Below are 15,622 nucleotides of genomic sequence, written 5' to 3' on the forward strand. Positions count from 1 at the left end.
TGCCTCTCTATGGGATGCAGATGACTAAGCATGCAACAACTTCTCCAGTACTTTATCAGTGTCAGTTTGTCCTATCATGTGAGTCTGTGGGTCCTAGTAAAGCACAGATTTAATTCTGTTGGTAATTATTGTGCATTGCCATCATACCTTGCTCCCCAGAACAAATACCTTCTCACTGGATTCCACAGTTATCCATATGGGGGGGATGGGGAACTCTTAAGGGAGAGGCTGGAAATTAAATACAATTAAATACAAAAACAACATAAAATCCCCAACCCACTTTTTCATAACAGTTTCACAGTGGCTTTATTGATTATTAAACATGCAAACCTGGCCCCAGAAACTGAGTTGCTCCAAGAAGATTAAGAATAGCAAATGAGCCATCTTGGTGGGATGGCTCTTTTGCTTAAAACCAGATTCTGAAAGCTTCCCCTGAGAAGGGACAAAAGAGAAACTTATGGCAAAACAAGCTTTTGGAAGCAGAGATCTCTCATAGCTGAAGGGCGAGATTTCCCCATCAGACTGAGGATGTTTGCAGTGCAGACTGTCACATTTGAGCTAAACTGGGCCCTCTTTAGAAAGAGACAGAAATAGGGCTTTCAAGGGTCACCTCATCTTACTCAAAGATAGGACAACTGACTGGGATTTCAGAAGAGTTTATTTCACTCCACTGAATATGAAAGGAGACTAAAAAATTAGATCAAATGCATGGATCTGTGCTGCAGACTTCACAGATTAGGTGAGATGTGTGCCACTACATTTCCTAAATCCTACCCACGTATTTCTCAGTTTTTCTTTTGCAACTTGAAATACAAAAATCCTAGATATAATATTGAATTACACTTGATTCTCTCAGTACTGATGGTAGACTCATTGCTGTTTTGCAGCTGAGCACACCTGTGCTCATCAGGGAACTACAGACTGCTGTGATAGGATGTTTTAGAACACAGATAAACAAGGGCTGCTTAAACCTCTAAAACCAACCCCACATGACTTGTCTGGTGTCAGTGACACACATTAGCTGTATGTATTAATAATCACCACAGTCAGAGGAGTTACTTTATCAATCATATTGTAAAATGACTTTGAATGTGCTTCATTATGGAGAGGTTGCCATAATGGGGTCTTGATAATCTTAGTCCTTGAGACACAGGTGCCCAGAGGGCCAATTTTGAGAACTCTTCAAGAGGGAAAACCTGAATCAAAGGCAGAAAATTCTCTTTCTCTGACCTCCATGTTCCATGTCTACTTTCATAAGACATTTCAGTCTCTTGACAGTCCTTAGCTATTGACTTCTGCATTGCAGAATGCTGTGGGGTGTAACTTCCCCAGGCTGCTACGTAGCTTGGTCATTTATTTTTAAAATGTTCCTATGTTTGTTTCCCTTCAAACCTTCCTGAAAAAAAATGCTCCTCTTTCCCTGTCACCCTCTTAGAGCAAAGCCTGAAATCATACCTTGCTCTGATGTTGCCAGTCTAGAACAGTATCCAGAGTAATATTATGAAACAACTCTTATTTTCTTCCTTCCCTCTCTTCCCCCAGCCGCAAGTATGAACAGCAAACTAACTACTTATAAATAGTTATTTCAGAGCTTAAACACTTGCAAGCATTTGTTTCTTATGAGATGAAGAAATCAATGTGATGAATTTATTTACTGGAAAAGGGGAGGGGAAGAGAATGAAAATATTTAAGCATCTTACTAATATTTAATAGTAAAGCAACCCCAATATTCAAAATCAAATTAGTTTATCCTTGCTGCACAATAAATGAGAATAGAGGCTTACATGCATACAAATCTACTCCAAGGGTCCACAGCTAACAGCTGTTATTACTGGGCAAAAATCCTTTTAAAAACACAAAAGCAAATAGAACAGAAAAATGAAGCACTACCCCAGACCAAACAAGCAAGTTCTCTAACACAACATGGACCTCCCCAACTACTTTTTCCGGCTGTAAACGTGTACTTGCATTGAGACTCCTTAAGCTGATCATGTTGATAAGAGAAGGCTTTGATCAGGCAGTGAGATTAGATGGTGATGCTGCAGCACCGATTGCCCATTAAGCTTTGTGCTGTCCGTCATTGGGTAATGTCAATTAGATGTTTAAACTACTGTTATCTCCTACGGTTATGTACTGACAGTGTGGTCCTTGGTAGTTTTAGATTCAAGCTACAAAGAGGTGAGAGGAAGAAAAGCAAAGCCAATTAACCCACTGGTATCCCACTGCGAATCCAACGGACCAACCGGGTACTCAGAGTGCCCTGAGGTCAGGGATATTTTGGCTTCAGAGGGAAGGGCTTTGTCCCATGCCTGGGGGTGGGGTTTGCAGGGCTGAAAGTGAAATCTGGGTTGAAGGGATGTAAAGAAAAGGCATCGAATTGCAAATAACAGGAAGTTCCCGTTTAAAAGGTAAAAGCTGGTCAGTAAATCTTTTCTGTTCTTGTGGATTTTGGAGCATACCAATGTTCGATGCAGAATCACAAGTTCCACGAGCAGAACCACAGTGGAGCTGTTAAAAACTTGCATCTTCTTATGGCCAAATCACTTTCACGTTCATTAAAAGCATTTTTTCCCCACTTTCCCTATTCTTGAGGTTTGACATGGAATAACCTTCTTTCCTAGTCTGAAATACACTAAGCCGTGCATTAGAAGAAGCTCAGCTGCCTTTTATTTGATAAAATCATTTGTAAAACAATGTATTATCTCTTAAAAAATGGCATGAGTGAGAAGCGCATTACATTACATAAAGCATTAAAGGCTCAAAATTTCAAGTTTAAATTTAAACTGGGTTGGTAAGAAAGAAGCTTTGTAACCTGGAACAAAGCAATCAGCATAACTGAACAGTGGGTTTGCTCCCAGTGGCGTTCAGTTTCCAAATCAGCTTTACTGAGCAACAAAATCATTAATTGTGAATAAAATTGGGGGGGTTGTTGTTCAAGATGGGATCTCCCACATAGAGTGCCATGAAGGTGTACATTAAGCGTGGTCAGGTGCTGGAATGGGCTGCTGTATGGGAACTGCTGAGTCACAGCCTGAACCACTGATTGAGCACCTGGGGGAAGGCCTCTGTGCTGGAAATGTTAGCACGTATCTCCCTGTTGGAGTGGGACAAGGGTTAGTACAACACAATACTTTTGCAGAGTCTATTCCTAGGGCTGTGCAGCAGACCTGCAAGTGTGCACAACACAGAGTATAACTGGGCTGCACGTGCTTGAACTTTCTCTGTAATCGATTTATTACATTATATCATTGTATAATTCTGGCAGACACTGTAGCACTGAATGTTTCACCATGAGCTGTATTGCTGTAGGGGTTTCACTTCGTATGTCAATCAGTGCAAAACTAACTGCACCATCAACATTGATTAGCTCATGAAGGCTTTGGCAACTGCAATAACCTGTTACTTCTAGGTTGTTTTTCATTAGCTGCATGTACATTAAGGAATGCCAGCACCTACACAGTTCAGCTTTGCAGGTTCACAGGAGGAGCCCAGCAGGGCACATAAGGAACTAAATAAGGATCCTTAGTAGGATTTTTAATTTTTTTTCTTGGCTACAGAAAACTGCAGAGATGTAGCTCACAGGGCAGCACTTCTGCCATCAGCCAGTGGATTCGACAGCTTTGCAGATAGCATAGGCTTTCCATTTGTGAAAGCTTGCTTGACCCAGGGGGCCATTAGCAAGATCTATAGGCAGAACAGCCACTCTCTGACAGCAAGTAAGTGAATTTAGTGCCCTGGGTTGACCTGTCCCTGGTATCTTCTAACATGGAAGATGTCACCTCAAAAAAACTCCCTCTGCATTTACTTGCTTATAAATGTCTGATACTTCCCACTCTCTTTGCTTGTGTTGCTGGCAAGAATCTGACTCTACAGGAGTCAGATGACCAGCCAACACCTCCCCTTGTGTGTGTGGAAAGAGCCTGAGGATAAAATCAACTGAGTTCCACACTTTCATACTTTTTCATCACTAAGAAGAGAGGGAGATGCTGCTCCTGCCAGTGCTCAGTACAGTCACCCTCCAGAGAAAGATGCAGCTTATCTTCAGGGTTAATAAAAGCAGTAACAACTGGTATGTTTTGTCAGGCTTCCAGTAATTACTGAGCAAGAACATTTTTTGTGCCAAGTGTTACCAAAACATCTCAAGCTTCTGTAAATACCACCAGAAAGATGGATCAAGGCTGCCAGCACCAACTGTAATGTTGTCCCATCCCAGTGCTTCACTGCAGTACACACTGATAAACCCACAGCTCTCTGAGGTCTCACACCTCCTACTGAGTAGGAGGTTCAGATGGTAGTCCTGCTGGAACAGCACACTGGTAGCAAGGGCATTTAGCCTTCATAAAACAAGAAGCTCAATAGGTGATCCAAAGATTTAGGTGTCTTATTGAAATAATCATGGTAGAGTAACATTTTCCAGTGTGGGAATGTCTTTTCACCATATCCCATTGGCCTCCTCACCACCATGCAGCCCATGTTGTCAGACAAATGAGTCAAATGGTGGGAGTGACAGCAGGTTTACAGCTGCTGTCCCTGGTATGAAGACCAGTTTACTGCTACCAGCTCTTTGTCAGAGTCTTGGTTTTGAAATATGCTTTTCAAGTCTACCATGTTTGTTTTATAAGATGCCCTTGACTTCAGTTCTAAAACATGGATAAGTGAGTTGTTGCCTTTGTTCATGCAACAGCATACAGTTGTAATTATACAAAGGCAAAGTAAGTGGATACCCAGAGGTTATATAGAAAAAACTCACCAATGTTAAGGCACCCTGCAGAAAATCCACACAGCAGCAATCTCCAAGAAGAAATGCTGCTTCAGTGGTGGTCAGCCCTTAAATGGGATCTAGGAGAGGAGCACAGCTGAATTACCTTCACCTGTGCTCCCACAGCTGACCCATCACTTGCCTCAGATGGTTTAATCAGAGGTTCAGGCTGTGATTAACAGTTTCTCATACAAACTGTCATATAGTTGTTGGCACTACTGACAGGAACACATTTTTAATAGTTGTGGAGCTGCGTGAGTTATGAGAGATACCTACTTTAGGTGGATATGTGTTTTAGCAGCACAAGGTTATTATAACAGCATGTATTTTTGTTACAGCTGTTCTTTATATTCTTAGATTGTTCACTTGTGTGAGCATTAAGTCAGCCACACAGGTTTGTTCAAGCACCATAAAGAGCCTAAAATATACTTTACCAAGCCCTTCATATGCACAATTTGTTACTGCATTGCATGTCCTACCAATTGCTTTGTGCAGATTAACTTCTACATGATGATATCAAAACACTGTTCAGCTGTTCATTCATTTCTCCTTCAGAGACCTTTGGAGGAAGAAACCAAAGGAGTACCGTAGAAAGACAGAAAGCTCCAAATAAAGTGTTCGGTGGAAAGAAGCTGGAAGAATCCTGCTTCATTGTACTTAAATGCATTGCACGTTGATTAAGGAGATATTAAGATGATTTTTCCTGGAGGGAATGGTATTTATTGGAACTCTGAGGTTTCCAAGACCCAGAATGGGCATATCTAAGTTTAGACTATCCAACATGAATTATATAAATTGTGGTCACTGCATCACGTACTAATAAGCACTGGTCTACAAAGGCAGCTTACTCACATTTCTCTTGGGGAGAAAGTCAATTAATAACACAATGACTTTTTCCAAAAACAGAAGCAGTCCTTGAAGGAAACCAAGTGAGTAAAGGGGAAGGAGAAATTAAAGATGACCCAAAAGGATGTCAAAGCTGACTGCAATTAATGGATCCAGAATAGATTTTTAGGCATGAATGTTGGGAAACGTATTTTGAGTTCTATGTTCTTCCCCTTATTAAGATCACTGGAAATCTTTAATTGGAATCCCACCCTCTTCCATGACCCAAATCCGGAGCAGAAATAAATGGCACAAGATTAAAATGGCCCAGTGCAAAATGAGATGTCCTCTAAACAATGATTTGTAATTAAGAAGCAACACAAGTCAGCTTTAATTGTTTTAAAAGCCCCGTGTTTTTGTCCACCAGTCCAGTATTCATACAAACAAATTTCTCAATGACAATATGCTCACAGGCAATACATGGATTCTGAGAGGAGTAAACTGATCAAGTAGTAAAAAGTATCCCAAAATTGTGAGTTCTTTGCTAATGAGTTTTGGTTTCCTGACTTTATTGTCAGTAGGAGAATAAAATAATTTCTAATGTCTTTATTCTTGTTGGTCTTGGCCACCTCTGATCCTCTCTTGTGTGATATTCAAGCAGTAACCCCTAATTCCCAGCTGAATGCGTTACCCTGATTGTGACCTGCAATCCTACTCTGTCTAGATGTGTAACAATAGCACACTTTCAAAGCCAAGGAAAAGAACAATCACCTCCCCAAACCGTAAGCTTGTTCCTCTAGGCTAGACTTTGAAACTGAATCAAGTGGCATTGCTTTTATTCCCAGTAAAACAAGACTGGTAGTAATTTAGAACTGAACATACCATATGAGGGGCTCAGGGTGGTTTGTACTTTCAGAGATTTGTGTGATTTTTTAATTAGAGTTTTATCTTCTGTGATGATTTAAGACTTGCAGCAGGGCTCTCAGATGAACAGGAATTGACCTGTCCTTAACTGTCAGCAGTTTGGAAACATCAACCATCCAGGACACAGCTCAAGAAATACAATTGTTCCCTTTGCTCCTAGATTAGAGGGACTGCCAGGAATTGGAGAGCTATGTAGTTCTTTACACAGTTCCAATTAATACAACACTTGAGCTTTATTCTGTGGAAGTACAGTAACATAGAAAACTCCTTGGAATTCCCTCATCAGCTCTATTAGTTTTAAAAATACATGTGTTGGTTTTATACTGACATCTTCAATCATGTTTAGTGCTCCAATCATAGGGTTAGTAACTCACAGAGCTTTAGCTTCAATAAATCTCAGAATGCATGCATGGCGTGATTTAAGAAAGATATTTTACTTGTGTTTCATACACAAAAAGAAAACCTGATAATCAACAGTGGCTTAAAAAAATTAACACTACTCCACTTCTTCACAAGTGTACAAAAAAAGAAAGAATGAATTTACATTCAACGGTAAAGCTTAAAGTCCACTCTAATAATAGCTGCATTGACATTCACATACACAAGCACGGAATAAATATTTCAGGATTCTTATAAGAGCATACAGCATACATACAGTACTTGAATGTTACATAATAAGTGTTAATAGGGTCAGAAATTCATAATCTCATAGAAAAAGTAAAATTAAAGTCAGAAAAGGGTGCGTAGGAAGGAACACCAAGGTACTGCACAGAACTAGCAGGTTAGTAAATCCATTTGCGTGAGGAGTTCGCTTCTGCTTCTTCATATCAGGACAGTTTATTTGCAAAGGTGTATTCAAAGTGCAGATTAATGCAAAAAAATTAAATTCTCTTATTCATTAATAACATGCAAGAGGCAGCCCCCAAGTGACCCGACAGAATAAAGCTGTTATTGGCAAGTGGCCGATATAATACAGATGTTTCAGGCAATTTTTCTAAAGCACTTTAGTAGCAGCAATTTTAATTTAGAATGGCTCTAGATTGACTTCTGTTTGGGTTAAAGGGCATCATATTTCTATAACATTTACAGCTATATTTCTTTATAAATAAATATCTCAGATAACAAATAGCATAGTTAACATTTCTTTTTTCTCTCTTTTGCATAAGTGTCGTGGAAAAACTCTGACTTTTTCAGAGACAAAATGTGCAAAATAATCCAAGAGTGGCAACAGGGACACAGAGCATCACAGTCAGTCGCATTCCCGGGATGTCAGCCCAACCCTCCCTACAGCACCAGGGCCTTGCCAGGATAATGCAGGGCTCCCAGGGACGAGTTCCCAATGGCTTGTTTGGTAAAAAGGTAACATTTACGGTATCTTAAAGAGCTGTAAATGCGAGGGGTTTTTTGTAGGAGTGTGTACAATACGTCATGTATAAGACTCAGTATTCCCACACAACGACTTCTCAAGGTCTGAAAAGTCTGGTCACCTTTCAGACATTTCCTCCACAGCCTGAACATCTCTGAACGTGTATGTTCATTAGGTGTTTCCTCTGTTGCATATTTACCAGCTCTTCTTGCATCTTATAACCTGATTTCTTATCACCTAGCTGACATCTGCACACAAAGATTTCCATCAGATAGAGGGTGCACAACATTAAAACTTTTAAACCTGTCCTATAAGTGTCATCAAGACAGGAGCACAGGAACCACAGTGCAGAGAGTCCAACCTCTCACTGGCTGTACTGTGAAGATTCTCCTTTTCGGCGTAGGAGAAAGGAAACTTGTGTCTGCTTTTTAGATTCTGAAAACAAGCCAGAGTGGAGAAAAAGAGTTAACACCAGACTTAATAAAGCTTTTTTTAAGACAAAACCTGTTAAGCAATTTAGACAGACACCATGAATTTCCTGCGGATTTTCTGAAGTCTGTACAGACAGGAAATTTGTTAACAGGAGGAAGAAATTGAGAGTTGCTACATAGGAGAAATCTGCCATTATTACAAAAACTGGCTAAGGGGGTTCTTTCAGTATAAACCCCTCACTGATCACTGTTCTCAGTGGTGCTGTTGCCCTTTTCTTTTTTCTCCTGAGTCTTGTTTCCCTTCTTCTTTTTCTTCTTTTTCTTGGTCTCTTCCTTCTTGCCAAAAGTAATGAAGTCACTTTTGTCAATTTGGCTGTTTGGTGGCTCCTGCCGGATGGAGATGATTGCGGGAGATCCTGGGATAATGAATTTGTCTGGCAACTCACCAGGACCACCTTGTTTCGAATTGCCGGGTCCAAATTTAAAGGTCCAGCTGTTGCTGTTCACACCAGCTCCCACTGGGGGGGACATCTCTCCTGCCTCAGGTTCTGAAAGAGTCAAGAAACAGCAAGAAAAGCTTAAATCATGACATACAAGCATTCAGTGAGTATTTAGCCGCATAAGAGATGTCTATGGCTTTAGCCTATGTCTGTGCTGAGTCTTGGTGGCATGGCTGCCCATCTGGGTGTTACTGACCAGTCCATGTCCCAGCTGTTCAGTGCTAGATTGACCCCACATACTGCTTGGCCCACGTACTCTGGATTCCTTGTTGTGCCAGATTATTGTTCTCTGTATTCTTTATTTCTGAATTTGAAGTGCTCAGAATAAGAGACTGTTGTGAAACAGCCCACTGGGGTGTCCTATGTGGTGAAAGCCAATCATCAGTGCTGCATAGCACAGGGCTTTGTTTGAGGGTGCCAAATCTTTTGGGACAGTGTTAGAGGAGTGTCCAGGGCAGAGGGAACCAAACTTATACACTAAGTTCCTTTTTTCTATTGCAAGATCACAACAAAAAGGCTGGAAAAAAATCAGCCTCATGACCATGTCTTGTCTTTTTGAATTAACATTGCTATATGGTAAATCACAACATGTTGTACAGGCTTTTATATAAAAGCTCTGTCCCCAGATTTAGCCTCCAGTGGGAAAGAAGGGATGGTAATGATGTTCACACAGTTTTCTGTGTAGTGAGGTAGGAAGTATGTTGTATGCACATAAGGCTTTCCAGATTCAAAAGCTAAGGGACACAGTTTGTTGCCTGACAGCTTCTCTCCTGCCTGGCAGCAAAACACTTTTGGCAAGGTGATTCCTCTTCACCTTTCTCATACTTACATGGTATGTCCATGTTACAGAGCCAAAGGAATCTGTACACATCAGCATTGTCTCTGACTTTACCTGTGTAACAGTTTTATCACAGGGAATCTTTTTAAAAGAGTTTATATGGCTGCTTTTACAACGTGTTTTTGGATCAAGATTTAGAAGAGCTTCTTCATTTCACCCTCAAACTGCCTTTGATGATGAAGCAGCTTTAACTTTGAGTTTATGTTCTTTCCAGGAACTGCTTAAGTACTTTTAGTGACCTTAACTTAATCTCCTGAGTCTCAAATTTCTTTTTTTTCCCATCAAGATATTATTAATGCAGAAGTTCCTCTATTTCAATCTGGTCAGCTGGAGCTGTTCTGTACATTTCCTACGCCCTTAACTCTCAGCTTCAGATTTATTTTTAATGTTTATTGTTGGTAATGGAAATGTCCTAAGAAGCCCTTTCATACTAAATACATTAATATGAACCAGCTTTCATTTCTGCTTAATGGAGTGTTTTGGTCAGGTACATTTCATATTGCTTTTGTTTCTTTGAGGCGATAAATAACAAATGTGAACATTGAGATGTGAAATGTGTTCTGGCTTATTTCCAAATTATTTATCATTTGTCTCTTTCCAGCAATATGAAATGTGAACTTCCCCACAGTACACAATAAATTAAGCCCTGTTTGACAAATGAAGTCCTCTTTCCCAACAAGGCAGTGCAGCTTTCATTCCAAACAATGCTGGCCTACACCCAATGCTATTTTCCTGTTCTTGGCAGAAACAAAACAAAATAAAACAACCCACGAACAGCTGAAGGTGACCTCCAACCACTTCTGAACCATTCCTGCTCTGGCTGGGCATGGCCCTGTAGCAGTGAACAGCCTAAAAATGGGTTTGAGAAGCGTAAGGTTGCAACACTGCTCAAGGGACCTCACTGCCATCACTGCATGGCCAAAACACATTTTCTTTTAATGTGTGGCCATTTGCTATTTTAACATGTGGCCACAGCATTTCAGTGTGGCCACACTAGGCTGAAGGTAGGGAATGAGGCAATGACTTTATATTACCCATCTTGGTAATAAAAAGAAAACTTGCAAGAGCCCTTTAGAAACAGAGGGTATCCTTGCAGTGCAGTACATTTTTTTCCTTTGAATGAAAGCTCTTCCTAGGCTAACAGCCTGCACGTACACGCCTGCATTACCGAAATCTGATTGAGAACAGGATACTGACCCTTTAATCTGGTTCTGCCCAGACAAATCCACTCACCAGATGAAGTCAGTAACATTTATCACAAATCCAGCTGACATCATGCAGCCAAACACAACGAGCCCACCATTTCGTCCTTGCAATCTCTATTCACTTAAAGACTATGGTGCTTGCCTGCATTTCTACGTGCTTCCTCCCCCACCCCCCGCCCAGACCTTGAATGTTTGTTGTCCACACAAACTAAGCATATCAATTATATTCCTTAATTCTCGCTAAGCCAAAGGAAACCAATTATCCTTGCAGCTGTGTGGAGAGCTCACATGCAAAAAGACTGAGATGGGCAGAACATAATGAGTTAATAGCATTTGTTTCCTAGGAGAGGGGCTTCTGCAGCCTCCTCGGGATATTTCACTTCTGCTTGATTTACCAGGTAATGTGTTTGCATCTGGATTGGCAGGCTGGAAGGTCACAGTTCAGCCATCCTAAAAGCACTGTATGTTTAGCTATTTCAGATCAAGGATAAATGTCACGTACCACCGAGTTTCCAAAGCTCCCTCAAACATCCCTTCTCTTTCTTATCAGCAGGAATTTAACAACAAACATTTTCCACTTAAGCTCTATTTTATGTTTAATGGGATTAGCTGTGCTTCTCTTGCATGCTCACTGGGTCTTGTTAAATGCCTTCAAGTTGTTTATTAAACTTAGAGGAATATCTAAATAAAGCAACTCCCCCAGATACATTTATACCACTTAATCTGAAACATTAAATTCTCTTCCAACAGCTACATAGGTGGCTGGGTGGTTTCCTTTTGGCACAGGGCATACAGAGAGGCATACACCCTGTCCATTTCCTGCTGTAACTTTGGAGGCTGGCTCCTCTCCTGTTTGGCTTATTCTCCAGGAATATGGCAGCCTTCATACAGAAAGAGCAAATCACTTTCAAAACGTGTGCATGCAGCAGAACACGGAATCTAGGTTGCACCTGCAGCTCCTGATGCTCTCTCACCCATGTGTCTGCATGCTAAAAGGAAAAATGAACTTTTCACCCCTTCCATTTCTTCGTACTCTCAAAATACAACTGTCTCGGTGGACTTTAAATGGAACACACAACCGCTGAGGTTTTGCAGTCGAGTAGTTCATGCGTTTAGTTGGTAAGAAAGGACTTTGAGGTTGTCATTCAAAATACCTATTTTTCAGGCCAGTGACTGTTACCTGAAATGCATTGGGCAGATCTGGGTGCAAAAGAAAATCCAGATCCTAAGATCAGCTGAAAGTTTGAACCACTTGCTGTGGTGTTTAGCTACTTTTTCTCTTCCAGAGGCACTACAGGTCACATGCTGTGGCCCTCCACTTCCACAGGGCTTTGCAATCATACAAATCACAGCCAATAAGCACTTGCTCATCAAGACCTAATAGCTCTGAAAGCACCTACACACAGCATCATGCGGATCTGTCACTGAAATGTGTGGTGCTGTCCTTCCAAATACAGGTCTTGCAAATTCACTCAGTTGAAGGGTTGCTGTTCATCAGCTTGTAAAACCAGCTGAGCTGATGCATATGTGGAACAAAGTCAAAATACTGAAAGATGGGTACAAACAGCCTGAAATTGAGACATACTCTAAATGTAGGGGCAGGTTCCTGCTTACAGGATGTGGAATCTCTCAGTCCTCCCATCAGTAACCCATCAAGCCTGGACAGAGACTGCAGTTTGTATCTCACTGACATTTTTCTCTCCTTTTTGGTGCACTTTCTTCCTGTCCCTGCATAGCCCCACAGCTCCAATCTGCTGTTTACTAGGAACAGGTGGTGCTCACTTCCCATAACGTGAGCTGCCTGTATATCCTGAGCATCACGTATATCGGCACTACCTCCTCTGCCTCCACTGCTTTCTTAAAGAACCTTTGTCAGGAGAATCCATGCTAGAACAGATGTGCCCTGCTTGGGGGGGAGGAGAGGAAAGCATTTCTATGCAGCTCTGGCTCTCTGTAGAGACATTTCTGACTGTGTGACATCCTCAGCCAAGACAGCAGCTTGCTTTCTGTTCACCGCTTTGTCCCTGTCTTTAAAATTTCGGTGGCTCACGGACCCAGGATACGCTTTAAATAAAAGCTTTCAGTCAAATCATCAATCGTTATAAAATCAGAAAGAAATCTCTTTGATTTTCTCTTTTCCTAACCACCAGAACACACCAACTAAAGCCGCTGTGAGTCAAGGAATCGCCCATCATTAATCACAGACCCTTCTGTCCCCAGGTCAAAGTGGCAACCAACATTAATTAAATGAATTTATTTTAAAATGGAGATCAGGCAATAAGCAGGAAGCAAATTGCAGAGAAAGCTAGTCATTAACCTGATTTCTCCTTCCCAGCCTCCTCTGCAGAGGCTGTACCGACTGCAGCTTCTGCCTCTGGCAGGCTTAATGAATATTCACTGCTCTAAAGAGCCTGACATCCTGCACTGATTCTGGAACAGCACATCAAATGCGAACACCGTGCACTGCAAAAACCCTCCCTGTGTCATCTGGAGAATCTCTGCAGATATTCTGTCTTCACTGATCACCCCTAAGCCTTCTGGGGATTAAAATGCCCTTTTAATCTTTATTTTCTTTATTTATTTTGGAGGGGAAATAAGAACAACAATGAAAAATACCATCAATGAAGAGCAAGCAAAAATATGATCCATCTGGAACAAAAGTGAACCATTTTAACTACCAGTTTGACAAATAGTCCCAGCCATCTCTAAGGACCATGCCAGTTTGGAATCCTAAAGGAAAAGCAAACAATTCTCACTCTCTGCCCCTCCATCTGTTTGACCTGTCCTGCACTAATGACTCACACAGGAGGAATGAACAAAAGGAGATCTTTTGCCCACTGAGGAGCCTGTAGCTTTAATCCACTGCTTGGATTTCAAGGCAGTAACGTGAAACAGGGTAATTATAGCACATATGCTGTGGGAGATCTGTAACCCCCCACTGCTCCGACACGCAGCTGCACAGGGTGGGCACGGGGTCACTCCCAGCTCCATCTCAGGTTACTATCCATGCTGACACTTAATTTAAATAAAGGTTACCCATCTCATTATAAGAAAGCAACCTTACATCACTGTGCATTACAGCAATTGTCCCTGATACCAAATAGCTCTGCCTGTATATTCCAGGAAGCATGCAAGCAAACATTGATTTGCTTACAGCCACAGTGCAACACACAGAGCAACCCCAAGCTCCACTTGCTCTCTTATCAGTAAAAAAGGTTTACAAACTGGGATGTCTGACCTGTGGCTCAAATCTCAGCCTGGATGCGATCAGGATGGAGGTACCATCTTCTAATCAGTGTGGTAGAGGCATATTGGCTCTGTTATTTAGAGATATTAAATATTGCGAAGACAGCAAAAGTCACTTAGGGAGAGAAAGCTCTGAACAGCAGGAAGAGATCTGTGCACTGGCTATTCTGCATTATGGGAAACCAGAATAGTTACTGCTTTCTGTCAGATTTAAATAAATTCACTCTTAAACACAAGGACTTTAATGTGCAAGACAACAGGCTCACAGAGCACCATAAATCCTGCTGTGAAGGTGAAAAGGAGGAAGCATTTGCTGGCTGGTGCTGCAGCACATAACAGCATTCTGCAGACGACCCCTCCCTTCCCCTGTGCCTGCTCGACAAGCTCTTGAACTGTGGCCAAGAGCACAGATGCACTGTCTATATGGTCACCTCCTGCCACTGGAGGCCACTCTGCTTCTATGGGGTGATGACAGCAGCAGCAGCATGGATCCACAGCCACCTTCTGCCTTTTGCCCTGCATCACAGGCTGCCTGTGAGCAAATTCCCAAGGAAGGAAAATTTCAAGTCAGGGGATTTCAGATTAGCTGAAGGTAGGATTAGTTATTCTCCTAGCACTGGATCTTGTGGAGACAGGACTAGTATGTTTTTATTCATGTCTGCCTTAGGAGGTGAACACTCCTCACTAAACCCCAGAATCATAGAATCGTTAAGGCTGGAAAGACCACTAACATCACTCAGTCCAATCATCACCTCAATACCACCACATCACTAAACCACCTCCCCAAGTGCAATGCTGTACCTCCAGCACAGTGACTCCACCACCTCCCATTCCAATTCCTCACAAGTACCAGTCTTCACAGCTGTAAAAACCACAGACAAGACTGACTTCAGCTGTTCACGTCACCATTGGTGCAGGAGGAGGACAGAGCCCAGCAGGGCTGCCAAAGCCCAGTGCTGATAGGGAAAAGAGAAACTCCACTTTTTAACATAGTAACTGCCTTTATAGAAAGGCAGTTACTATGGAAACCTGCAGCATCAGCTTTAGCCTTTTGAAGCAGAACCCAATTTTAACCAAATAATCGGATGATTGAAGCAGTAGAGAGAGGAAAAGGGGACACGTTTATTTCAGTGCTTTTAGAGGCATCTATTTTAAACATGAATGGATTTGAGAGCTTCACCACTTGGAGAGGATTGCATAGTAATGACTCATGGACACCTAAGAAACGATCTTAGAAGATAATCTTTTTCTCAGCATTTGTGTTCAGCCTACAGGCCTCAATCATTCTTCCTGGATTCGGTCCTCACCCCAGCAGCTCAAACCACTGTAATGCCAGGGATGAAGTGCTGCAGTGGGAAGCTTTCTGCTTGGAATTGCCTTTCAGAAACCACACAAAGCTTCAGAGCATGGGCAGCGCAGTGCCTTGTCCTTCGGAGGGACAAGAGATTTCATCATTCCGAAAGCAAACTATACCATACAAGAGCATAAAATCAATTTAGACCTGAGAAAACCTTTAGCTGACCTACTC

General features: G+C 41.8%; 1 protein-coding gene across 2 annotated transcripts in view; it reads right to left on the reverse strand.

Moving 5' to 3' along the window:
* Window positions 1-5,951: 5,951 nt before the first annotated feature.
* LOC107320367 (protocadherin alpha-C2-like) overlaps window positions 5,952-15,622 on the reverse strand; it is a 41,599-nt gene continuing 31,928 nt past the window's right edge. For both annotated transcript variants that reach the window (XM_015876123.2, XM_015876124.2), the window contains one exon: window positions 5,952-8,853. In XM_015876123.2, the coding sequence (XP_015731609.1) occupies window positions 8,543-8,853 (311 nt within the window). In that variant the 3' untranslated portion in view covers window positions 5,952-8,542. The remainder of the gene's footprint in view (window positions 8,854-15,622) is intronic.

The sequence above is a fragment of the Coturnix japonica genome, chromosome 13, assembly GCF_001577835.2.
Source record: "Coturnix japonica isolate 7356 chromosome 13, Coturnix japonica 2.1, whole genome shotgun sequence".
NCBI classification, from domain to species: Eukaryota; Metazoa; Chordata; class Aves; order Galliformes; family Phasianidae; genus Coturnix; species Coturnix japonica.